We start from the raw sequence: 24,681 nt of genomic DNA, 5'->3' as shown, positions 1-24,681 counted from the left end.
TGAAGAAAAAAAAGCTACTAGCTCAAGTTTTCAAATAATAAAAGTATAAATTTGATGTGGAGTAGAAGAAAAGTACTGAAAATGTGATATACTCCAGTAAAGTAAAATATTTGTGTGTGTGGTTGTGTGTTTCAGGCGAAGAGAGCGGTGCAGAGGGGCGCCACGGCCGTCATCTTTGATGTGTCGGAGAACCCTGACGCTATCGACCAGGTCAGTACACACACACACACACACACACACACACACACACACACACACACACACACACACACACAGACCTCACCATTACTCTGTCAAAGTCCTGAGTGCAGTGGTGTAAAAAATACTGACATATTTACTTAAGTCAAAGTATCTGGAACCAAATTGGTTCCATTTGTACACTGTCATAGTTAAGAGGAGACCTTCAAAAATGTCAAAGATTGAGAACCACTGACCTGATATTGTTTTGAATAAATTAATTCAGAATTATATAGATGTGTTTAGATTGTTTACCTGCTATCCCAGTGTGCTCTTCTTAGGCATGTGATCATTTACCTATTTATGGATTATAGTTCAATAAACACTTTTTCAGTGGCTCTGGTTAAAGAGGTGGTGCCATAGTTTTGTACTTTTTTTGTTTTATGTGTCTATGGAGTTAACTTTACTCTAATAGACCCCCAGGTGTGGTTATAATGTGCGAATTTGCCTTCCTGAAAGCTGAAAGCCGCTGAGTCAAAAGCATAGACATAGAAAGGTAGACGCCTCCTTCGGCTCTGGTGCATATGCATCGAGGGACCAATGGAATCACGTGTGCACACATATGGACGTTGATAGGCCAATCAGAGGCGGGTGGGGGAGGGTCTTTACGTACGCAGCCTGTAAGAACAGCTGAGCCGCGCAACATCGGAACTGGTTCTGTTGAAATGAATTGTAGTCCTTGGATAAGTCCCGGAAAAGTCGCGCTGCGATTGGCAAGTAGTCACTTGACTGGCAGCATTCCCTTGGTTTTTCGAGGAAGTCCGGACTCAATTGATGCACATCGCTCCAATGAACTGCAGAGTCGAACGAGGCATCTAGCTTTTTATATCTGTGGTCAAAAGGCCCAACTGAAAAACACTGAGTTAATGACGTCATATAATCATCCCCTCCCCCTTTTACCATACACCCAACACTGTGGCTAACTTCAGCTGGGTCACCACCCACCATGACAACCAGCCATACTTAATGAACTGGTGGGTGTAACCACATAAAAACCTAATTTGAACACTTTCTGTACTCTTTTTTTTCTTTTTTCTTTTTAACAAATCTTCCTTCTTGTATAATCATAATACCCGTTCATCATGTTTTAGGGGGGGGGGGGGGGGAAATAAATCATGGCATCCCATCTAGGGGTGGGACGATAAGCGATATTATCGTTTATCGTGATAGAAAACACTACAATACGATAATCTTATTGTGGAGATTAACATATTGTGATATCGTCCTCCGTCATGCACTGGGATCAATTCACCTTTTATTTGCAGAGCTGCATATCCGGTACCACTTGAACCCTCTATAATTGGTAAAAGGAACTTATTAACTTATATTATACATACTTGATAGTTTTTTTTTCACTCTCTATCAAATGTCTTTGCCAAAAATTAGCCGATCTACAAGCTCACAACGCATCGCGTTGGCAAATGTTCCGCCCCAGGATAATGGATTTTGACTAACGTGATAAAAATCAGAAATCGCGATTTCTTTTGCCACAATAATCGTGATATGAAATGTTCATATCGTCCCATCCCTAACCCCATCTTTAAGACCAAGAGTGTTTGCTAAATGCCCACGTTGTGGATTGTAAGTGCATGCGTCCTGGACTCCTGGCCCTTGTGCCTGGTTGTGTGCTACGTACAGTACAGTACTAAACCATAATCATTCTATCTTTAGTGCCGGCCCAGAAAACCTTGCGGGTTGAGACGGCTCCTTCTGCCATTATGGAGGTTTATGTATCTCCCTTGTATTAAAAAAAGCCCTGATTTATAAGTTGTTGCGCGCCGGCATAAATCAAATCAAGCATAAGAGCAGGGTGCTGCTGCTGTGCCATGAGAGATTTGAAAATGGATATGCGAGTTTAGGCTTTCACTAGACCGTGACCGTTGCTCTGTTGAGCTCATAATTGCACAGGTAGTGAGTGCTAACATCGCATTACCTCATCCTCCCAGGCCAGGCATGATCCATACAAACCCGCTCAATGGCACTCAATGGCAAAGTACATTTACTTAAGGACTGTACTCAAGTACAATTTTGAGATACTTTTACTTCCAATTTCTGATACTTTTTACTTCTACTCCACTCCATTTTGGAGGAAATTTACAAGTATATGAAAACTTTAGTTACTAGTTACTTTGCGATATATACATAATTACATTACAAAACATACATTAACCACTTTAGCCCTATTTTCGACACACTCTTTTCTTTCGGTGTTTCGACTGCCTTTGTCTTTGTTGTTAGAGGTATAATACGCGTTGCTCGTCTCAGCGGCTTTGTCACAAGAATTCTCCTGTGGTATTTATTCATCCTCACCGCACCAGGCCTGGACTTGTAGCGATCTTCCTCTCCTCTCCTCTCCTCTCCTCTCCTCTCCTCTCCTCTCCTCTCCTCTCCTCTCCTCTCCTCTCCGCTGGGTCGTAAAGCACGTAGCTGACAGATAAAAGGCATTGCACAGGGACCACATGAAAGCCTGTGCCGGGCGGCTGTGTTAAATTCCCCCGAGAGGCTTTTCCAGTTGGAGCAGAGCAGCCCGATCCGCACAGACAAGGAGTGTGTGGTGGTGGTGGGGGTGGGATTGGATGGTAGGGAGAATTAAGGGGGCTACATGCTTGTCCTGGTGTCCAAACTAGGTGGGATAGGTTAGGTCACTGGTTGAAATTGACACTTATTATCCCTTAGACCCCCAATTGATAAGGCGTTATGCCAGGGACCCCCATAAGTGAAGATTTTTATGGGGCGCCCGCTGGCCTACCGGTCCAGGCGCATACCACACTAGGCATGGATGCCTGGCGGCGTCACCGGTTCGATTCCCGATCCGGACGACCTTTGCCGTGTGTCGCTACCCATCTCGCCCCCCATTTCCTGTTGGTCTACTGTCCTATCAATAAAGGCATAAAAGACCCAAAACAAATCTTTAAAAAAAGAGAGAGAAGATTTTTATGACTCAGTCATTCCCAACCTTTTCAATTTCAAGGACCCCCAGGATTTGACATGCATTAGGCGACGGACCACCATTTAATGGCATTTCTACCTCTGAGATCTCTGTTTTTATTGTAAAATCAATGTTAATTTAACTCCGAGAGTGTACAAATGGAACCAAATGGATGGGTCCATTTGGTTCCATGTGTACACTCTGAGTTACATACCCATAAGGGTCCATTTGGTTCCATTTGTACACTCTCTGAGTTACATACCCATAAGGGTCCATTTGGTTCCTAATTTAGCTGGGGACACCCTGGAACTCCCTCAGGGACCCATGGGGGTACCCGGACCCCACTTTGAGAACCACTGGGTTAGATTATAAAAAAGCGTCAAGAAAAAGAACTTCATTGGGACCGTCTAAAAACTGTTGGTGGTTGTTCCTGCACACCTACAGTAGATCAGTGGTTCGCTTCTCAAACCTTTGTGACAAGAATCCCCAAATTGATGTGTATTTGACTGCAGGGGGACTGACATCTCATTAATCCCACTACGTGGCTACGCTATGCATGCGGATAGGGATATGGGCAATGACACGGCACCCACTGCGGACCCCCCTGTCCGAAAATACTTTTTGCCAGGGACCCCCGGAAGAGATTTGTGTAAAAAGGAATTGCGAAAGTATTCAAAAGTTTCCAAAACATTTTTCATACAGTATTTTTCCAAAACATTTCAAAAATAGCAGATGTACTTGCTTGTGAGCTTGCATATATGCCATTTTTGAATATCCAACATATAAATCATGGATAAAGCGGTTAAAATGATTGTGATGCCATATTAACTACTTTTGACCTCCTCAAGGACCCCTGCCTGGGGGTCCCCGGACACCACTTTGAGAACCACTGGGGTAGGTTATAAATGATGTCAATAGGAACTTCTTATGGCCGTGGCTCCTGCAACACACCTAGATGTCCTGACTGTCCGGAGCTGTTCGGCTGGGTTCGTTGGCACGGCTGCCATTTCATTCCATCAGATTACTGAGAGGGCGGGATTTATAGCTCGCTGGGACGTTGTTTTGTAACCGGTTAGGTCGGGTGGTTTAACATTCCTTCCTTGGACACATCAAACTAACCCCCCAATGCACATTGTGCGCACAGAGACGGCACATCGATAGAGGTGCACACTTTTTGAGCGGTGGTCACAACGCTCCTATACGTGGCGGTGTGTGTGGGTCTGTCTGTCTGTCTGTCTGTCTGTCTCCGTGTCTGTATGTAGCCTACAGTACCTTTTATGACCACACATGTTAAGGGAGGGGCGCTGTTGTTCAGGATAGGCCAGGCACACTCACACACATACGTTCAGGCCAGGCCAGGCCAGGCCAGGCCCACACACACACAGACACACACACACACACACACACACACACACACACACACACACACACACACACACACACACACACACACACACACACACTCACACACACTCTATTGGTGAGCAAGTGTGGCTCTCTCACTCATTCACTCACTCACTCAATTCAATTCAAAAATTCAATTCAATTGAATTCAATTCAATTATTGCGCAGCCTCCACGACCACCGCTCAGTTCACACGTGTGTGATTTTTACTCTTAGTTTTTCAAAAAATTCTGGACTTTTACTTGTAACAGAGCACTTCTACATTGCAGTATTGATACTTATACTTAAGTAAAGAATGTGAGTACTTTTTTCACCACTGGTTTTAGTAGATGAAATCAACACTGAGGTACTACACAATTCATTTATTTTGAAAATGTTTCTCTCCCAGCGTTATTTTCATCTTGGCGCAGCAGCCTTCTCTTGAATACCGCAGCGGCGGCGGCGCAGGCAGCTCTCTCTGTCCGATGGGGAAGGGCGCCGCGTGACGGCATAAGAGTAGGACGATCAAAAAGTTCTCCCCAACGTCTATACTTTAATGCCAGAGCATATTTCATCCCGGAGGAACATGACGACAGGGGGAGAAATAGAAATATATAGAGCATCCCCGCTATGTCCCTTGGGCTTTTCAAATTACAGATTCCCACTGTGGAGCGGAGAGACTTTAAGAGAACACAGAGAGAGAGAGAGGAAGGAATGCTTGATTTATACTGGCCGTGTTGTGCACACGAAAATAGAAGATCTGCAAGCCTGCGACGCGTTGTGCCACGGCCCGTGTCGAGAGCTTGTAGATCTCGTATTTTTCAATGTGCGACACAGGCGCGCAACTAAGTATAAATCAGCCCATAAGGAGTGTGTCAACCAGCTCCCAAGATGCAACATGCCGTTCATATGTTTTCTTTAGCTCTCTTTGACGGAGAGCGACCACAGTTTCCATGTCTCCATCCTATATACAATACAGTAGGCCAGGGCTTCTCAAAGTGGGTGCCGTGCATTTACTTTTGGGGTCCTGAAAAAGTTTGAGAACCAGAAATCAGAAAACTGTAAGAATTTAGAAGACAGGTTAAATCATTGATTGTTTTTTAACAATTGATTAGATTGATCAGTTTGATTGAACATGTCTCTGTGTCTCCCAGCTCAACCAGGTGGGTGAGGACCCTCTGAAGCGGCCGGTGGTCTACGTGAAGGGCAACGACGCCGTCAAGCTCATGAACATCGTCAACAAGCAGAAGGTGGCCCGCGCCAGGATCCAGCACAGACCTCCCAGGGTAAGAGCTCAAACCCAACGCAACACATGGTCCTCCTCGTTGATGCCTCCTGATCCTATTTCCTATGTCCTTCGAACAGGCATTGACTTGACACAAGGGGGGAAAATGGCAGACTGAATGCTACTTCCCATAGGAGCTAGGATGTAGGAGATAGGACAGATCAGAATAAGGAACTGAGATGCATTCTCATTTCGCGTTACTTTCTCCTCATTGGCTGGCCCCATAGCAAATGAGCGTCAATATCCTCTCACACAGTGGCATCTAAATGGCACCTTGGAGGAAAACTTAGGAGTTTAAGATTTTAGCCCGAGCCCGACGAGACCTGGTATTTGTCGGGATTTGGGTTGGGTCAGGCTTTTTTGACTCATTCACTGCCAGGATTAAATTCATTTATAAGCCCCCACAGCCACTGTATATTCGATCATCTGCGGACGTGCGTGGGGCCACGTGTGTTATACGATGTCCAAAAAACTGTGTGGACCGTGTACTGGAGGACCTCTTGCAATGCTGGGTGAAAAACAAAGTGACCACGATAATCCACTCTATTGCTAGGCTTGTTTGAATGTGACTTGTTACTGCACAAACTCTGGGGAAAAATAGATTCCTGGATAATCGGCATTTCGTGGACGATAACATTGACCCGGATGTAGATTCAAATCTACGGATACTGTGATTTCTCTTGATCATCATACGACAGCATTTACACACAAAAGCATCAAAAGTAGCAGATCTGCAAAGTGACAGTGGCACATGGTGCGTACCATAATATAGACCATTTTGGATGGCCTCCTAAAATGTTTTAAGCCCTCCTCGCAGACAACTATCGAAATACAAACGTGTGGGAGAGAGAGACGGAGAGACACATACTGTGTGTTATGCTAACAAAGATGTTTGTGCACCCCCCCCCCCCCCCAATACACACACACACACACACACACACACACACACACACACACACACACACACACACACACACACACACACACACACACACCAAAAGCAGAACAAGTTAACGGATATGAGGAACGGCGAAAAATTCCAGCAGGGAAATCTGACCCTTCCTTTTCTTCTCCTCTCTCTCTCTCTCTCTCTCTCTCTCTCTCTCTCTCACCCGCCATCGAATCGCCCCGGGGTGGAGGCCTTTTTTTTTTTTTTTTTTAGCAGCACTCTGAGAGATGGATATCAGCCATTCAAAGAGCTGTTTGTTTGCTTGAAGTATTTGATAAGGGACCAGCACATTTTGAGGTCAAATAGCTTGACATAATGAAAGCCCGAGAGAGAGAGAGCTAAACACCCCGCTCCTCCTCGACCCACCGATAGAGCAAAGACACTCTGACCGATAGATCGGTTGTAGGAACTTGTTGCTCTGAAGTGTCTGACTTCAAATCAATATTGCGATTATCTCAAACTTTTGCCCTTTTCCGCTCTGAGCCGCAATCCGCTAAATCACTGCTTCTCCACACTGTCAGGCAGAAACCTTGTATCTACAAGTTTCAAATTTGTATGTTTTTTCATGAATTTCATAAAAGTTTTTTCATAATCCCATCTCTACAAGCACACTTGTAGAGGTCTCAAAAGTCCTTAAATTGTCACTCTGCTGTCATCTGGGGGTCCCGAGCCACAGGTTGAGAATCACTGCCTTACAGGACTGTGACTCTCTGAGTCGACCCATTAATATAAGACCTGGGATGATTTTATACTTTAGCGATTGAAAAATAGCAGATCTACAAGCTCACAGCCGTGCTGCGAGCTTGTAGATCTGCTATCCGCCAAATACATGTAATTTTGGGGGTCCTTGACATTAAAAACTTTGAGAACCACCATTTAGAAGAAGGATTTAGGAGACATTTATAGAATCGGGTCAAAAATATTCAAAGACTTGCACAAATGTTCACAATTTTTAATCTATCTACTGTATATCTGCTATTTTTGAATAGTTACAGCATAAAATAATGGTTAAAGTACTAATGCCTAATGTGTTCTAGGTCTTAAAGGGGAGGACCACCCATTTTCAATATTGAAATATGTCATTAATATACCTTAGAGGAGTTGTGTGGAAATAGAAAAAAGGTTCCCCCCATTCTGTGTTGCCTGTAACTGGAGGATTGATTTTGGGGTTTGTATTGTAAAGTACAATGTGTGATGTCATCAAGTTGTACTTTACAATAGAAACCCCCAAATCAATCCTCCAGTTCTAGGCAACACAGAAGGGGGGGGAACTTTTTTTCTATTTCCACACAACTCCTCTAAGGTATATTAATGACATAGTTCAATATTGAAAATTGGTGGTCTTCCCCTTTAATAAATGAAAGAAATGAGTGAGAATCAGTGCAACGCGCTAAACGTTAGGATTATGTGACAGAGGTGTTCTCTCTCTCTCCCTGCTCCACAGCAGCCTACAGAGTACTTTGACATGGGCATCTTCCTGGCCTTCTTCGTGGTGGTGTCTCTGGTCTGCCTCATCCTCCTCATCAAGATCAAACTGAAGCAGAGGAGAAGCCAGGTTGGTTGGAACCACTTAGATATACACACAATGCCCAAAGTTAACGTTTTTTTTGTTTTGTTGTGCAAAAATGGCCGATCTACAAGCTCACAAAGGGCCGTCGATGCGACGCGTTGTGAGCTCCTAGTTGACTTTTTTCTTCTTTCTATTTTGTACTTTTGTGTAGTTTTTGTTGTTGTTTTATCTTAATATTCAAAATAAACCATTCATTCATTCATAGTTAATCCACACCTTCTGTGTTAGGTATAATCAATCATGATAGCAATTTATCATAACTTTTTATTATAACCAGTAAGACGCCCTAAGGGCGAGAAGTGCGCACGTGGGTGCGTGCACATGGGCACTTTGGCATGTATACCCTTCTGCCTTAGCTGGTCGAGTCATCACTGTGATGTCAGAACAGGTCAGCTATATCCAGCTATGACCATCTCCATACAGTATATGGAGATCTAGGTGATGATCCAGTCGTCTCCATGTATGGATATCCAGGGTTTGCTGAGGTCAGTGTGGTGACCTTCTCTTCTCCTCCACAGAGCTCTATGAACAGGATGGCCATCCAGGCCCTGGAGAAGATGGAGACGCGCAAGTTCAAGGCCAAGATCAAAGGTCAGCGCGGCGAGAGCAGCTGCGGGGCCTCTGATTCGCTGAGCAGCAGCTCCACCTCGGACTGCGCCATCTGCCTGGAGAAGTACATGGACGGAGAGGTAACGGAAGACCCCCACCCGTCTCCACCCACCGCCTGAGGAACACCATAGAACAGTGGTCCTTGAGGGAGTTCCAGGGGGTCCCCGGCTAAATGATAGTTGGGAACCAAATGGACCCTTATGGGTGTGTAACTCAGAGAGTGTACAAATGGAACCAAATGGCATTTGGTTCAATTTGTACACTCTCTGAGTTAAGTTAACATAGATTTTACTATATAAATTGGGGTCTCAGAGATAGAAATGTATGTCAAACTGGGGGTTCCTTGAAATTAAAATGGTTGGGAATCACTGCTAGAGCCGTAAAAATCATCTATTATGGGGGTCCCTGGCATATCTTTTCAAATGGTGGTCCCCGGGCTAATAAGTGTCAATTTGGGGGCCCTTGAAAAAGTTTGAGAACCACAGCTATAGGACACTGCTGCTCCACCCACCCCCCACACACGTCTTCCTCCATGTTTGATATGTATTAGGCGCACGGGAGCACACACTAATTGTCGTATGACGAATAGCGGAAATAGCTGATCGACAAGCTCACGAGCTGGTAGATCTGCTGTTTTCGCTATTTTTTTAAAACTTTGAAAGTGGTTGAAAAATTTGAAATATTTGCGACTGTTTTTGACAATAGATATGCGCCCCAAAATAGGGACGCCGGGTTTAAAGTGGAGCAAGTTTAGAATTTTTGTGCAAGACGTTTTAACCTTTTTGGACTACCTCCGAACCGTTGGTTCTCAGAGTAGGGTTACGAATCTTTTCTTCTGGGGGTTCCCATCTGGCACAAAACATTTTCACTTCCGTGGCTAAATACATATCGTCACCGCCAGAAACCTCGTATCTCTAAATTTCAAATGTGTGTCTTTGGTAAATCAAAGCTTTACTTCATCATAACAAAAGTTCGGCACAGAAGTAGTGAAAATAGCTGATCTTCAAGCACCGCGAGGCGTTTAGTGCTTGTAGATCGGCTATTTTCGCTATTTTAAATCGTTTTTAAAATAATAACACAAAAAGGGAAGGTTTTGGAATTTGGACATACAAGGTTTCCACCTGACAATGACGATATCATAAAAAACATTGAGGACTACTGCTCCAAACAGAGAAGGCTCTCTCTCTCTCTCTCTCTCTCTCTCTCTCTCTCTCTCTCTCTCTCTCTCTCTCTCTCTCTCTGTGATCTTTGGTGCCCCCCTCCCCCAAGGGGGCCCCAGACTCCAGGTTGGGAAACACCGTTTTTTTTTTCTTCTTTTTTTTTTGGACAATGGGGATGGAAGTTCCCTGACATTACCCATGGGGACCTTTTCATTTTGACACTCTTCCCCGGTGTCTGGCTGGTGTGGGGAGGACGCGTTCCGTTCGTTCACTGCACCTGGGAGAGAGAGCGAGCTATCCAGTGCACGCATCGCGGCTAGCGGCGGTGGCGGTGCTGCCTGTGATTAGGGCTTCCTGTTTTCCCAAGCGTGTTCCTCCTTTTAATCCCAGCCACAAAGTCATTGTAGAAATACGTGTCCCGGACCCTAATCTGGGCCTTTGAGGATTTACTGTAACAAGCGTTGCTCATCCTCGTCGGAGGGAGGGGGGCACAAACCCCCCCAATGCCCAGGAGGGGGAACTGCGTGTGTGTGTGTGTGTGTGTGTGTGTGTGTGTGTGTGTGTGTGTGTGTGTGTGTGTGTGTGTGTGTGTGTGTGTGTGTGTGTGTGTGTGTGTGTGTGTGTGTGTGTGTGTGTGTGTGTGTGTGTGTGTGTGTGTGTGTGTGTGTGTGTGTGTGTGTGTGCGCGTGCGTGCGTGCGCGCGCGCGCGCATTAATATACTCATGAGGCCCAAATGTCCCCAGAAGTATAGTAGGATTTGAGAAATAGAAATCGTGAGGGCATTTTTTCCTGGTGCTCTCACAAGAGAAAAGTTTGTTTCACAAGAGAAAAGTTTGTTTTATAATTTATTTGAAAATGTAGGCTTAAAATTAGGAGCAGATTTAAGGTTAGATTTAGACATCCAGAGGTTGGGTTCAGTAGGGGTTGGACTTATGTCTGATTTATACTTGTGAGGGATGTGTTGTGTGCTTGTAGATCAGCTATTTCTCAGCTTTAGAGTTAGGGTAAAAAGAAAATGGCACAAAAAATAATAATTAAGGATGGAATTCTTAAAATCACTGTCCTAAAATATCGATGTCCTCACAAGTATTGTAATAAATGAGCGAGCGAGCGCGCGTGTGTGTGTATGTGTGGTTATGCGTCTCCTCAATAAGGACGCGAAGAAAACACAACAAAGCATGGCGCCAGTATTGCACAGAGGAAGTGGCGTTATAAAGGGCTGAATGGCATCAAAGCCATTTTTTTTCAAGAGTGAACTCGGCAACAAAAGGTTGGGGTGGAAAACAGCCCAAAGATGAGTCACGTTTTGAGGCACAGAGAAGAAGGGGAAAAAAAGAGAGCGGGTGGCAGCCAAGTGGCAATGGCTCAAACACATCAGCAGCCTCTAATGCAGCTGTTCATTTTGGACAGTAAAACTATGAGGAAAAATGTTCGTTGACAACCTTTTTTCACGGACTGAATACTAAATAAGAGCGAAGCTATGACTAAATATGCTGTCAATTTCGTCAACAGTAAAAAACTAACAAACCAAAAATTGACTCAAATGTTAGTGAGACCTAGTGGACAAGAGAACTAAGACAATTCATTTTATGCTTGGCTGCTCACATGAGCTGTCAGGCTCTGAAAATAGCCTGGTAGCTGGTAGATCGGCTATTTTCGGCATGATGGCCAAGTACAATTCAGGTATTAAGACGCCATCGCGGCCCCCCAATATACATTTTAGTAAACTAAATCAACTGTAGATCCTGTAGAAGATCCTTTAGATCTTGTAATATTTAGTCAACTAAAACTAGACTAAACATTTCAGATGACTTAAATGTGACTAAATTGAATTGTATTCAAATATGACAAAAAGATGTATCCAAAATTTGCTATCAAAATGTACACTGCTGGCTTGTTGTGCCCTGGCATTGCCCGATGCCAGTCCTCATTCCATGATATCCATGATTTTCATAAGGTTTGCCCTGTCTGATACAAATATTTTCAGATGGGGTTCTATGGCCAAATACATTTTCATTTGGGCATCCTTGACAGAACCACTGGCTTAGAGGTGGCCCCTTTATAGGAGTCATCAACCTCCTATTGCTGGGTCTATGCTATATTCTCTATCACTGTGCTGCCACCTGCTGGACAATTGTGCATACATCTCCAGTACATTGCCTTCTCTCTGGGAAATCCAAACAGACTGCAGTTTAACAAGGTGCATCTGTTCTTTTGTTGTAATATGACAGCACTGAAACGAGTGCTCTTCCTCTGTACATTCACTCTTTTCTTTGGGACATGTCATTCAGTCTTTACACGCACATTAACAGTCCAGTTTGAGGAGAACGTAGAGGCTAAAACGGGGTCGAAACAATTTGTAGTGCAGAACCAACGCAAAGACTTCAGGGCGGCCCTTCCCATTGGGGACAGTGAGGTGATTTGCAGCAGGCGTGGGTTTGTCTGTGCCTGTTTCTCCACTGTTCCAGCCAATACAAAGAATTTAGATGTCACCACCACACGTGTCGGTAGGCGGAGATCAACCAAACATCTGGCTGGACAAGGCTATATTTTTGATTTATTTGATGATGGGGTATGGAGGAAAGTTCCGGGCAGCTATCTATCATTCAAACTTTCTTTGTTGTGTAAGTATAACCTTAATTTGTATGTTCAAAACAATCCAGGATTGGGCCTTCAATGTCCGGTGTGTTTGTGTTGTGTCCCACTAGGAGCTCCGCGTCATCCCCTGTGCTCACAGGTTCCATAAGAAGTGCGTGGACCCCTGGCTGCTGCAGCATCACACCTGTCCTCACTGCAGACACAACATCATCGGTGAGTTCCTGCCAGCCTTGATTCCGTCTAAAACAAAAACTATGACAAAAAATGCTCGCCGACTACCTTTTTTTTAACTGAGGTAAACCAACTAAACACTAAATAAAAACTATGGTATGATGACTAGAACTAAGGCTAAATATATTGACAATTTCGTCAACAAATAGAACCTACAGTATGGACTAAAATGTTATTAACACATCGGATGCCCACATTAATTCAGGGTTTACCCTCACAGGGGCCCATCGTCTCCATGGCAACACGTCATTTACGTACCTTCGCTTCGTGGAAAAAGTATCCGTAATACGTTGAGTAAATGTAATCCAAGTATGTCCAGTTTATTTTCACGATGATCTTTTCTTTCAGTCAGGACAGCTTTTTACCAATCTTGGGCCACAGCGTGTGTATCACGGGCGGTAGAAAGGGTCGCATTTTGAACATGGTGATTGAAAAAGCTAGACCAGGAGAGGAATCCGCCATGTTACGTTACCTCCGCAGCGTCACTGGGAAAATAGTATCCATGATACGAGTAAATGTAATCCACGGATGTCCTGTTTATTTTTACGATAAAGTTTTCTTTCAGTCAGGACATCTTTTTATCAAACCTGGGCCACAGCGTTTGTGTCACGGTAGGTAGAAAGGACCGCGCATTGAACATGGTGATTGAAAAAGCTAGACTAGGAGAAGAATCCGCCATGTTACGTGTATCTCCGCCGAGACTCCGTTACTGGGAAAATACTAGTATCCATGATACATACGAATCGTGCTAGCCTGCGAGGGGAGGACGATAGAGTGCAGTGCAGGATAGGAACAGAAGCTTGTGATTGGCTGCAGGGAGACTGCACATCCTGGTCACATGTACCGCGCTGCATTTTGGGAAATGTAGTGTTTTTCCCATATTGTTGGCGTTTGATCACCGTGGTAGAGCCTTCATTGCGGTAGCAATGTACAGTAACTACAGTATTGTAAAACGCGTCGTGGGCACTGGGGCTGGGCGTCCAGAGACATCAAAGAGATTGGCGTGTAGACACCACGTGGGCACCCGATGTGTTAAGGGGCAAGTAAGGCATTCATTAAAAAGAATGTAATAAAATTGTTTCTGCCCGACAGTGACGATATGACAAATAACTTCAATATGCACAGACAATAGTGACAAGACTGGTACCAATAATACAAATAGATAATGAACTATGGCACAGTGCTTTTAAATGGCCAAAAATGTTCAAAAATAATGTAAGTAGTTGATGCGACACGATGTGTGTGAACTTATAGATTATCTATTTCCACAATCTTTCAATAGGTGAACTTGAAAAGATTATTGGAGTGTAACAGCAGCAGATTGCTCACATGTTCTCATCCATGGTCTCTTGTTGTGTTTCCAGAGCAAAAGAAGGGCAACATGGGCCCTGTGTGCATGGAGCCGGGCAACCCGGTGCACGGGCGCCAGCAGCGGGTGGTGCTTCCGGTGCACTACCCGGGCAGGGTGCACCGCGCCGGCCAGGTGACCGCCTACCCCACCCGCACCAGCATGGACCCCCACGGCAACCCCATCACCGTGCTCACCGTGGACCAGCACCCGGACCCCCAGGGGGGCCTGTACCCGGCCCAGTCGGCCTCGGCCGCCTTCCTCCGCGGCTACCACCACCACCCCGGCCTCCACCTGGACCACTCGCTCAACCCCCACCACTGCGGGCTGGAGCACCACGGCGGGCCCCCCGCCTACCCGGCCCAGCCCCACCACCACGCCGGAGCCTTCAAGCGGCCCAAGTTCCACGGCGGGCGCAGCTTCTCGCGGGCCGCCGCCTGCTTCTCGCAGTACGAGACCATGTACCAGCACTACTATTTCCAGGGCTTGACTTTCCCCCAGCAGCCCGAGGGGGGCGCCGGCGCGGCCCAGGGGGGGCCGGTGGGGGCGGGGCAGCTAGCTGGAGGAGGCGGCGGAGGAGGGCCGCACAAGGCCCACCACAGCAGGGCCTTCCAGCAGGGGCTGCTCTACCCCACGGTGGTGCACATGGCGCCGGCGTCGGGCTCGCGCATGGTGGACGGGCACGGCGGGCCGGGGCTGGGCTGCTACCACGGCCAGCGCTCGGTGTGCAGCGGCTACCTGGCCGACTGCCCCGGCAGCGACAGCAGCAGCAGCAGCTCGGGCGGCCAGTGCCACTGCTCCAGCAGCGACTCCATGCTGGACTGCACCGAGGTCAGCAACCAGGGCGTGTACGGCAGCTGCTCCACCTTCCGCAGCTCGCTGAGCAGTGACTATGACCCCTACGTCTACCGGAGCAAGAGCCCGTGCCGGGGGGGAGGAGGGGGCGGCGGCGGGGGGGAGCCGAGCGGTGCGGCGCCCGGCGCGGAGGACTCGCTGACCCCCGCCCCCTCGGGGGCACATGAATGCCTCCAGGCCCCTCCTCCTCCCCCCGGGGGGGCGTCGGGGGGCGGGTACAGTTCGGGGGACCACCTCTCCAGCTGCAGCCTGGAGCCCGGCTACAGCAGTCGCTCGTCACTGGAACCCAGGGAGAACAATGGCCACAACGCCAGCACTACCTCAGCCGGGCCCGCGGAGGCCGCCGGAGCGGACAAGGGAAAGGGGGCGGCGGGGCAGGGGGAGGATTTGTCGTCGTTGTCGGGGCCGGGCGGGGAGGCGGGGGGGCCCGCGTGCAGCTGCTGCTTCGAGGTGCTCCCGCCCAGCAGCGGCGCAGAGTGCAAGGGGCCGGACTCGGACCGAGGAGCCGGCCGCTGTCACCACCGGGGGCCGGCGGGGGAGTTCCAGAGCTCGCCCTCCCCTCCCAAGAACTACTTTTCCCCCGCCGAGCACATGTGCGGCGGCCCCGGCCCCTCGGAGCCGCTGGGCTACGAGGGTCTGCCCTGCTGCTTCTACAAAGAGATGAAGGTGCACCGGGCGGCGGCCGGCCGCTACGCCGAGGACTACGCCGTCAACGTGCAGTACGCCGCCGCCGCGCACCACCACGCCTCGGACTCGGACTGCTCCGGGCAGGGCTGCTGCGAGCTCAGCCAGAGGATACCCATCATCCCCGAGGACACGGACTGCGAGCTGGGCGCCATGATGGGGCTGGAGAGCCAGAGCAGCCTGCTGCCCGCCGCCGAGGGGCCGGGGGGGGAGGGGTTCTTCTCCTCGGGACAGTTCAGGGGTCCGGCGCCCTCGTCGTCGTCGTACCCCCAGGAGGAGGAGAGCCGCGCGCTGTTCCACCGGCCACAGTGCGGCGGCGGCGGCATGCTGGGCGCCTCGGCTAACTATACTTCCACTAACGAGGGGGCGCTCTGAGCTCTCGGTGGGAAGAAGGGACTTTATCAAGCCCTGATTTTGTACTCGGGGTCGCGTTTGTGTCGTGCGCGCCGGAAATAGGCGATCTATAAGCTCTCTGAAAAGACGTTGTGCTAGGGACCCCCAACCCCCCCATAAGTGAAGATTTGTGTGAATTTTTCACAATGCTCACAAATCTTGAAAATGTTTAGAAAATAACTTCTATCTACAAGCTCACAACGCGTCGCATCTAGAAGCGTCGTGAGCTTAGTTAGTAGTCTAGCTATAATCAGCTATTTTCGAATAGTGGTTATACTGTTTCTCTTTTTGCTGCGGACCCCCTTGGAACCCCCTCAAGATCCCCCCCTGTGGTGCCCTCCCCAGTCCGTACCCCCACTTTTGAGAACCACAGGCGATGCGATGTGACGCTTTGTGAGCTTGTAGATCTGCCGTTCGCCGGCGCACGACACACCGTTGAACGAGCGAGTGTGGGGACTCAGCCCAGCCGTATTGTTCGGTACGGAACCAGTCATGTCAATCAATGAAACCCTCAAGTTGCCTTGTTGTTAAACCCTGCTCGCTGAATGTTATCATCTTAGAACAGGCTGCATGCACAGCAGCCAAGCTGGACAGAAATTGGGCCTCTTCCACGCTTCCTTCACAGGTGCTACCAATGATACTAATGAAGGCGCTGTTCCGTTTAGTTGTAGCTCAAGGGTTTTCAAACGTTTTAATTGCAAGGACCCCCCCAAACCTCTAAGGGGCCTTTTCCACCGGCAAAGAACCGGTTCTAGAACCAGTGCCGGTTCAACTTTCTTGGAACCTTGGTTCGTTCTTGCGAACCGGCTTGCGTTTCCAGAAGATTGAACCATCATTGAACCAGAGGAACCAAGGATTTTGTGGTTCCCGTTCGGAACCAACTTTTACGGTTCGGAACCAAGTCCGGTTCTCGGTGGAAAGGCTCACCTCTGGTTCATCCCATAGGCGGGAGAAAGCGTACAAATGAAACCAAATGGACCAGTAAGGGTTTGGTTCCATTTGTACACTCTCAGAGTTACACACCCATTAGGGGCCTTTTGGAAGGGGTCCTTTTGGAACCCCAAACCGGTTCTTTGCCGGTGGAAAAGGCCCCTTAGAGACACCGCTGGTGTTGCAGAGTGTTTCCAGTGAGCCGACATGCGCACTATCAGCACCCTACTCTGTTTGTCCAGATTGGAACGACGGCGCCTTCGTTACTGTCATTGGTAGCACCTTATGAAGTAGGAAGTAAGGAAGAGGACCACTGTCTTTCCAACGTGGCTGCCGTGCATAGAGCCTATAGTGTGGATTTCTACTGAAAAGCGAAGGCCTGAACGCTCTCTCTCCATATATACACACTATATTATTATTCAGTTCATTCCTGTGGCCGCGACCGTCTCAGACCCAAAACCACGTTGCCATGGAGAGGAGACATAGAGTTCTGCTACAAATATGGATGGAGGTTGATTGCTGAAACCAGAGTGGTTGGTGTTGGCATTTAGATGTAGGCTATCTGTCACGGGTCAGGATTGTGCAACCATAAGTAGTGACTCTGTAACTGGGCCCAGTTTTCTTTTTCTTTTTTTTTTGTGAGATTTTTCAGACTTGGAGACTAGACTCCTTTTCCCCCCCCTGTGCAACGTGTTTGAGGATTTTCTCTTTTTTTCTTTTTTTTTAAAAGTACACTTTTCATTCTTGTCACACAAACATTTGCGTGTACCTGCACATAGCACACGTTGTGTACATGTGTGTGTGCCGTACACAAAGCTTCAATAAACCACCAACTCAGATAGACAGGTTAAATGGATATAGCTTTAACAAAACAGAAAGACATGATTGTTTTTTTGTTTGTTTTTCTTTCCTTTTTTTTCAAATGCAGGGAAGGGTGGGTCTTTCTCAATGTCTGTGAGCTACACAGCCACACACTCAGAAGATGAAGCTATATAGTCTAAAAACAAGAAGAATGCATAGAAACATGAATGCATAGCTGACACTGGTCTCAGTTCTATCAAATGCGGAATTGGTTTGTTTTGTGCATGTCTTCGCTGTCGGTGCAAGAAACCTTGTCCAAAAACACATTGAACTGTTATAAACACCACGGAAAGGCAAAATAGCTGATCTACAGTAAGCTCACGTTCGGCTATTTTGTGCTTCTTTTGCGTGACACTCTTGTCCGATAAAGTAAAAAAGAAAAGAAAAAGTTTAAATATGGAGATACAAGGTTTCTGCCCAACAACAAAGGATATCGTTGTTGTCAGGTGGAAACCTTGTATGTTCAAAACCCTTCGTTTTGTATTTATCATTTTAAAAATGATTTAAACTAGATCTACAAGCACACAATGCCTCGCCGTTGTGCGCTTGTAGATCGGCTATTTTCACTAGTTTTGGGCGATAGTCTTGTCTGATGAAGCAGGGCTTTACTTTACAATAAAAAGTACAAATGTGAAACTTGGATATACAAGGTTTCTGCCCGACAGTGACGATGTACATTTCTGTCCAGCTGTGGCCTAGCTGTTCAACACGTGCCCAGACCAACACAAAAGCCTTATGCCGGTTATTAGCCATGGGAAGCACCATCTAAAGACACTGTGCCACTTCTGGTCAGATGGAGTCCACATAGTGACATAGTTGATTTGGGTCAATTGTAGAGCTCTTTAAACAAGCCCTTAATAGTTTTATTTTAGCCGACACTTATCAAATATCCTCCTCACAGTAAAAAATTATAATAAAATCCTGTGTTAATTTAACTCTGAAAGTGTAAAAATGGACCTGTAAGGGTGCATAAACGGTGCATGAAAACTTGCTTTTGATTTTGTTGGGCTTTTATGGTTCTTATATGTATCCGAAGGCCAAAGGTTAATAGCTGGAGAAAAAAAGAAAAGGAAAAAAAAAAAGAATCATTCATAAGGGTTCCTTATTGTACTGTGACTATTTTTAGTTATTTTTTGCAGAAGTTATACTGTAAAGAATCCATAGCGTTAATTAACTGTGTACAAGTGGAAGCCACTTCCACTCGTACACTCTCAGAGTTAAAATAACGGCGAGGATTCGACAGTGTACACATCCAACAGAGTATATCGTCACTGTCGGGCAGAAACCTTGTATCTCCATGTTTCAAATGTGTATGTTTTTTCTTAAAGTAAAGCCCTGCTTCATTATACAAGACTGTCACACAATATAGCAGACCTACAAGCATACAACGCAGTGCTTGTAGATCAACTATTTTCACTATTTTAAATCATTTAGAAAATTATGAAAACAAAACAAACCGTTTTGGACATACAAGGTTTACACCCAACAACAGCGATATGTTTTGAATTCTATCACACAGTACACACATAAATTCAATTACATAATAGATGCTTGCGATATCCGACGTTTGTCAATTCAGGCCATCTCTGTGTCCTGCAGACTGTTTTTATACTGTTTCTATGAAATGTACTCATTCTCTTCACAGAGGCAAACCTTCTGAAAAAAATAATCCTATTTATAAAGTTAACCCAGTGCTGTAATCAAGTGGAGAATCTAATCTTGCCTTTTGCCTAGGAAAAAAAAAGATGTACCTACTGCAAGTATAAAAAGCCTGACGTATACTCTGCTGCGCATCGTGTCTCACACCCAAAAGTAGCAGATCGACAAGCTTGCCGCTTTGTGAGCTTGTCGATTTGCCGTTTTCGGGGCGCGAGATTCTGCCACCCAAAGTATAGTTCCGGCGTAACATTTCGGGGTACTTGAGTCACTATTTAATTTTTTTTGTATTGTTTCTAGCACTTAAGAAGATTAAAAATGTGTACAAAAATTAATATTTTTTAATTTTTTAAGAATATAATTATTTTCTGTCATTACCATTACAAATGTTTTAAGGAAAGGCTAGAAATCAATCTGTGTATATTTGTGTACCTGTATAGCAACACATTTCATAAATGGAAATATGTTCTCTGAATATTTATTTACTAATATATTTATCTTTAAGCCATGTCTTATGTTCAGAGTGTATGAACGTATTGGAGTTATTTGGTTGCTTTTTATTTTGAGAAAAAAAATCACTAACATGAGACTTTGTATATACATGGTAATTGCACACAAGACGATTAAATATTCTCTGACCAAAAACTGATTTTAAAACTTTAGTACCATACAGTTTTGTAATTAAAGTGTACAAAGATCTGTAAAATATACAGTTTTATTCAAGTAAGTGATGTTGTTGTGTTTTCTTTTCATTGTCGTCATTTGAATTGCATATCATTTGCTTATTTGTAGAGAATTCAGATAAATGTTATTAATGCATGAAGCCCATTGACATAGATGTTTATCTTCACTCTATCCGTCTGTTTTTGACTTTGAGTGTGGGGTCTAAGTTTTCATTTATAATGCTCTTGTGATAACCTCATACCACACTGGTAAATGATGTATTTATATCACGCCTTTATCCAAGGCGCCTTACAGAGATTGTGCATTTACATTCACCCATTCGTACACGGATGGCAGAGGAAACTAGAGATGTGCCGATTGATCGGTGAGTGATCACGATAATCAGCTTTGGTCGGTATCGGCTTTGCCGATCTACAAGCTAGATCAGCTATTTTCACAATATTTATCTGTGGGACTGAATGTAACCTCAGCTTCAACTCCATCGAAATGGATACTAAAGGACCTCAGCCTGCAATCTCCTAATGTTTATACTTAATGTCAATGTTTTGTAAGAAGAATCACTAAATATATAAATGCTGCAACAGTAGAAGTAAATAGAAGAATTTATGGATTTGACGCTGTGATCAGGAATATCGGTATCGGCAGATACTGATTCCAGTTGATCGGTGATCGGTATAGCATCTCTAGAGGAAACCATGCAAGGCACCAACCTGCTCATCAGGAGCAATTTAGGGGTTGAGCGTCTTTCTCGAGGGCACTTCGACACTAACTCTGGGGGAACTGGGAACCTTCTTTGCCAAGCGCCCACTCTACCCCTGAGCCTCTGCCACCCCTTATAGAACAAGAAGTTGGTTTTCTCCATCGGGCCAAAAGCATCACAAAAGCATTTTGCCCATTTTTTCTCCCCAATTTAGTCTTGTTATGCCAACACACACACACACACACGCGTGTGTGTGTGCACACACACGCACACGCACACACACACACACACACACACACACACACACACACACACACACACACACTACTGTGTTTTGTCACTGCTGCTTTCCCCTCCGCCCAACAGCAGGGAGTGACAGGTGCTGTGTCAGTAGCATGTTCAGACACATAATCCCCCTCCCTCGAATACGGGCCAAAAGATTTGAAAAGTTGAGTGCTGTATGTCATGCAAACTCTATTCCTCCCCCCACCTGTTTCTTTTTCTTTTTTTTTTAACTAATCAAGTCGAGTCAAAGATATGTCTAACAGTATGCTTTTTAATGTGTTCATCACAAATATTATGAATGCATCCTTACAATCAAGAACCAAATCCCAGTTCACATTTTTCAAATGTTTAACAAAATTATCCTCAGAAAATGCCTTATACATTCTTTTTTGAATGATCTTAGTCCCACATTTGGGCACATTCGCTTTCCAAGTTGTTGCAATTACTCTTGTTATAACCCACATGTACAGAAATAGCTTTAGAGCCTTTTTCTGGGGCATTTGTAGAAAATTATCTATGGGGATGAACGTGAACCGTCTCTATTAACAGGAGTCCTTGTAGGCAGTGGCTGCATCACTGGACGTTCTTTTCAAAGAACAATTACTCGAACCCCAAATCTTCATTCCTATCTGCTTTCATAATCGGAATCAGTCACATTTTGCAACATTGTGCAATATTATTCAAATAGTCAATACCAGAACCAGGTGGTTATAGCAACAGTATGTTAACATAGGGCTTCATATGTGGTAAGTGCACTTCCACACCATTTACTGTATACCTACTGTAGGTCTTTTCTCATTTTTACAGGGATATGAACCTGAGTGTAAAATGCTGTGCCTCCTCCATTTTCATCTCGATCCAGTCTAATTATGTTGTGTCCTTGAATATCTAAGTCAGAATCCTGTATGGTTTCATGGATGAATATTATTTTAATTCAAAATGGAACACAGCTCAGTAACCTTATTTCTTAGCCTACATATTTAATGTGCAAACCCATAAAAACCAGTAAATGCTTTCAGTGATGATGTTCAAACCTTCCCTTGCACTCAAACTTCCTCAGTTCATCCAGCTTCCCGAGCTTTATGGGGACTGGCCATTCAATTTATTAAACTTAACAATTTGCAGTCCAGGTTCCATGGATCCTGCCTTTCTTTTACAGGAATCTTGCTGCTCCCCCAAGCAATCGCACCATTCTTCTGGTGCTCATTCAGGTATACCTTGCTGCTTCCTTTAACTTTTTTCCCCCTGTCGCAACAGTTCCATCTTGTGCTACCTGCGGAAGAACCTCAGGATGGTTATTTGGTTGACTTGTCTGGATCTCAATCTTATTTCTGTCTTCTGATGATGGTGATGGTGGTGGCATAGGCCTACAGCATGTTTACCAGTGATATTTCTAGTTTACTAGTTTGGGTTAAGTTTGGGCAAAGATTTATATAATCTTTTCCTGTTGAGAGTCTGAAAGCTTTAGTGTTTTGACTGACAAGAGTGTCTATTGTTGATGTCAGTAAATATGACTGCCAGCCTGACCCAACCGACTCAACACAATATTTGGTGATAGTGTGGTGTCTAGTGACCTCTTGTGGTGCGTGTGGGTCATTGCATGGTACTGGATATCTTTTTGCGAATGTCTGTCTGAGTGTCTGAGTGAGTGTCTGTCTGTCATAGCGTTTCTCCTCAGTGGCTGGAGCAATTGATCTGAAATCGCATCACCAATAGCATATGAACACACCTGACATAACTGTGAAGCCCGTTTGTCACTTTCACAAATCATATGCTGTATATTAGCATTTTTATGGTGTATCTATATCTATTTAGCCTACAGTACCTTTTGTGACCACACATGTTAAGGGAGGGGCGCTGTTGTTCAGGCCATGCACAATCACACACAAACACACACACACACACACACACACACACACACACACACACGGGGGGGGGGGGGGGGGGGGAGTGTGTGTGTGTGTGTGTGTGTGTGTGTGTGTGTGTGTGTGTGTGTGTGTGTGTGTGTGTGTGTGCAGGCGGGGGGGGGGGGTTCTGGCCCTGTTACAGATGTTGTCCAAAAATCATGCAGATCGGTACACAGTATCTCTGTAGCCGTTAATTGGAACGGGTATTTCTTACATTGATGCTCCTACATATTAGCATGCAAGCACCAGTTAAAGTTACTTTCCATCCCTCATATACTGTGTGCACAGTGCACACCCCATAACCCACACACTGCACATCATTTTGGAGCTCATATCTTTGAACGGGTAAGGGCTAGTATACTTAAAGGAGTAGTTCACCCCCAAAATGACTTTTTTTCTATTGATTACTCAGGCCATGGAGAGTAGAGTTCAATAATATTTTTAGTTTTTTGTCACATTCCTAAGACAACATTTTGATTCGAGTAAATTTACCCCCATTGATTCCGGATGGTGACCCGTTTCGAAACGGGTCACCATCCGGAATGAATGGGGGTACATTTATTGTTATCACATTTTTGTCTTAGGAATGTGACAAAAACCAAAAAATATTATTGAACTCTACTCTCCATGGCCTGAGTAATCAATAGAAAAAAAGTCATTTTGGGGGTGAACTACTCCTTTAAAAATCGCACCGTGCGAAGTGAGCGGTGCAAAAATATTTAGGGAGTATGATATATTGTGGACTTCGATTTTCAAGCCTTTTCTTTAAATAACTAGACCAGGTCAACCTGGTTGTGCCAGACCCCCTGTCTGTCATCATCATTTATGACATCATGCCTTTTGTAGGCATGTCATCATCATGTCATCATCATATATACCCTTTATATAGAAAACCCGGACAGACCGACATTTGCTTATGTAGGCCTACCCATTTCATGGGTCTGGCAATCATAAATGCTTTTCCCTTTTAAATTGGAGATATTAAATAATATCTTTATTATTACACACATTACATGTATATGTTTGCATAGAAAATTCTAATGTAGTGCATCATTGAACTATGGGAAGACTGGGATTTGAACATGGCACCCCTGGCGCCTGCTGTGACTTGTAAGAACTGGGCACCTAAATATGTGTGATTAGGTGGCTTAGTTGAAAGAGCTCTTGACTCATCACCAAAAGGTTGTGGGATCAAATCCCAATGCCGGCAATACTGTATCAGAGCATTTGACACTGATGGTTTGCTTTTTCCTTCCTTTAAATCTCCATCGTCATTGACAATGCATTGGGCACTTAAAGTTAAATATTTAAAAAACTACACATTATTTCAAAGTAAAAATCTCAAGCATGCATGTCCACAGTAAGGTGGAATTTTTGAATTGTGAATCAAGTTGCTCGGTTAAAGTATGTAGGAACAGCGAGGTGCC

At 45.3% G+C, this 24,681-nt stretch overlaps 1 protein-coding gene across 1 annotated transcript in view; it reads left to right on the top strand.

Annotated features, from left to right (window-relative positions):
- The window catches only part of znrf3 (zinc and ring finger 3), a gene marked incomplete at its 3' end in the record, with an annotated part of 146,351 nt that extends 130,138 nt beyond the window's left edge, over window positions 1-16,213 (top strand). The window contains exons 3-8 of the mRNA XM_080738712.1: window positions 136-210; window positions 5,704-5,835; window positions 8,228-8,338; window positions 8,872-9,042; window positions 12,831-12,933; window positions 14,316-16,213. Of these exons, the coding sequence (XP_080594838.1) occupies window positions 136-210; window positions 5,704-5,835; window positions 8,228-8,338; window positions 8,872-9,042; window positions 12,831-12,933; window positions 14,316-16,213 (2,490 nt within the window). The remainder of the gene's footprint in view (window positions 1-135; window positions 211-5,703; window positions 5,836-8,227; window positions 8,339-8,871; window positions 9,043-12,830; window positions 12,934-14,315) is intronic.
- Between the last annotated feature and the right edge of the window lie 8,468 nt (window positions 16,214-24,681).

This window comes from Nannobrachium achirus (genome assembly GCF_963921795.1).
Source record: "Nannobrachium achirus genome assembly, chromosome: 12".
NCBI lineage: Eukaryota > Metazoa > Chordata > Actinopteri > Myctophiformes > Myctophidae > Nannobrachium > Nannobrachium achirus.
The sequence above is the reverse complement of the archived record's forward strand: the minus strand, read 5'-3'. Positions and strand labels throughout refer to the sequence as shown.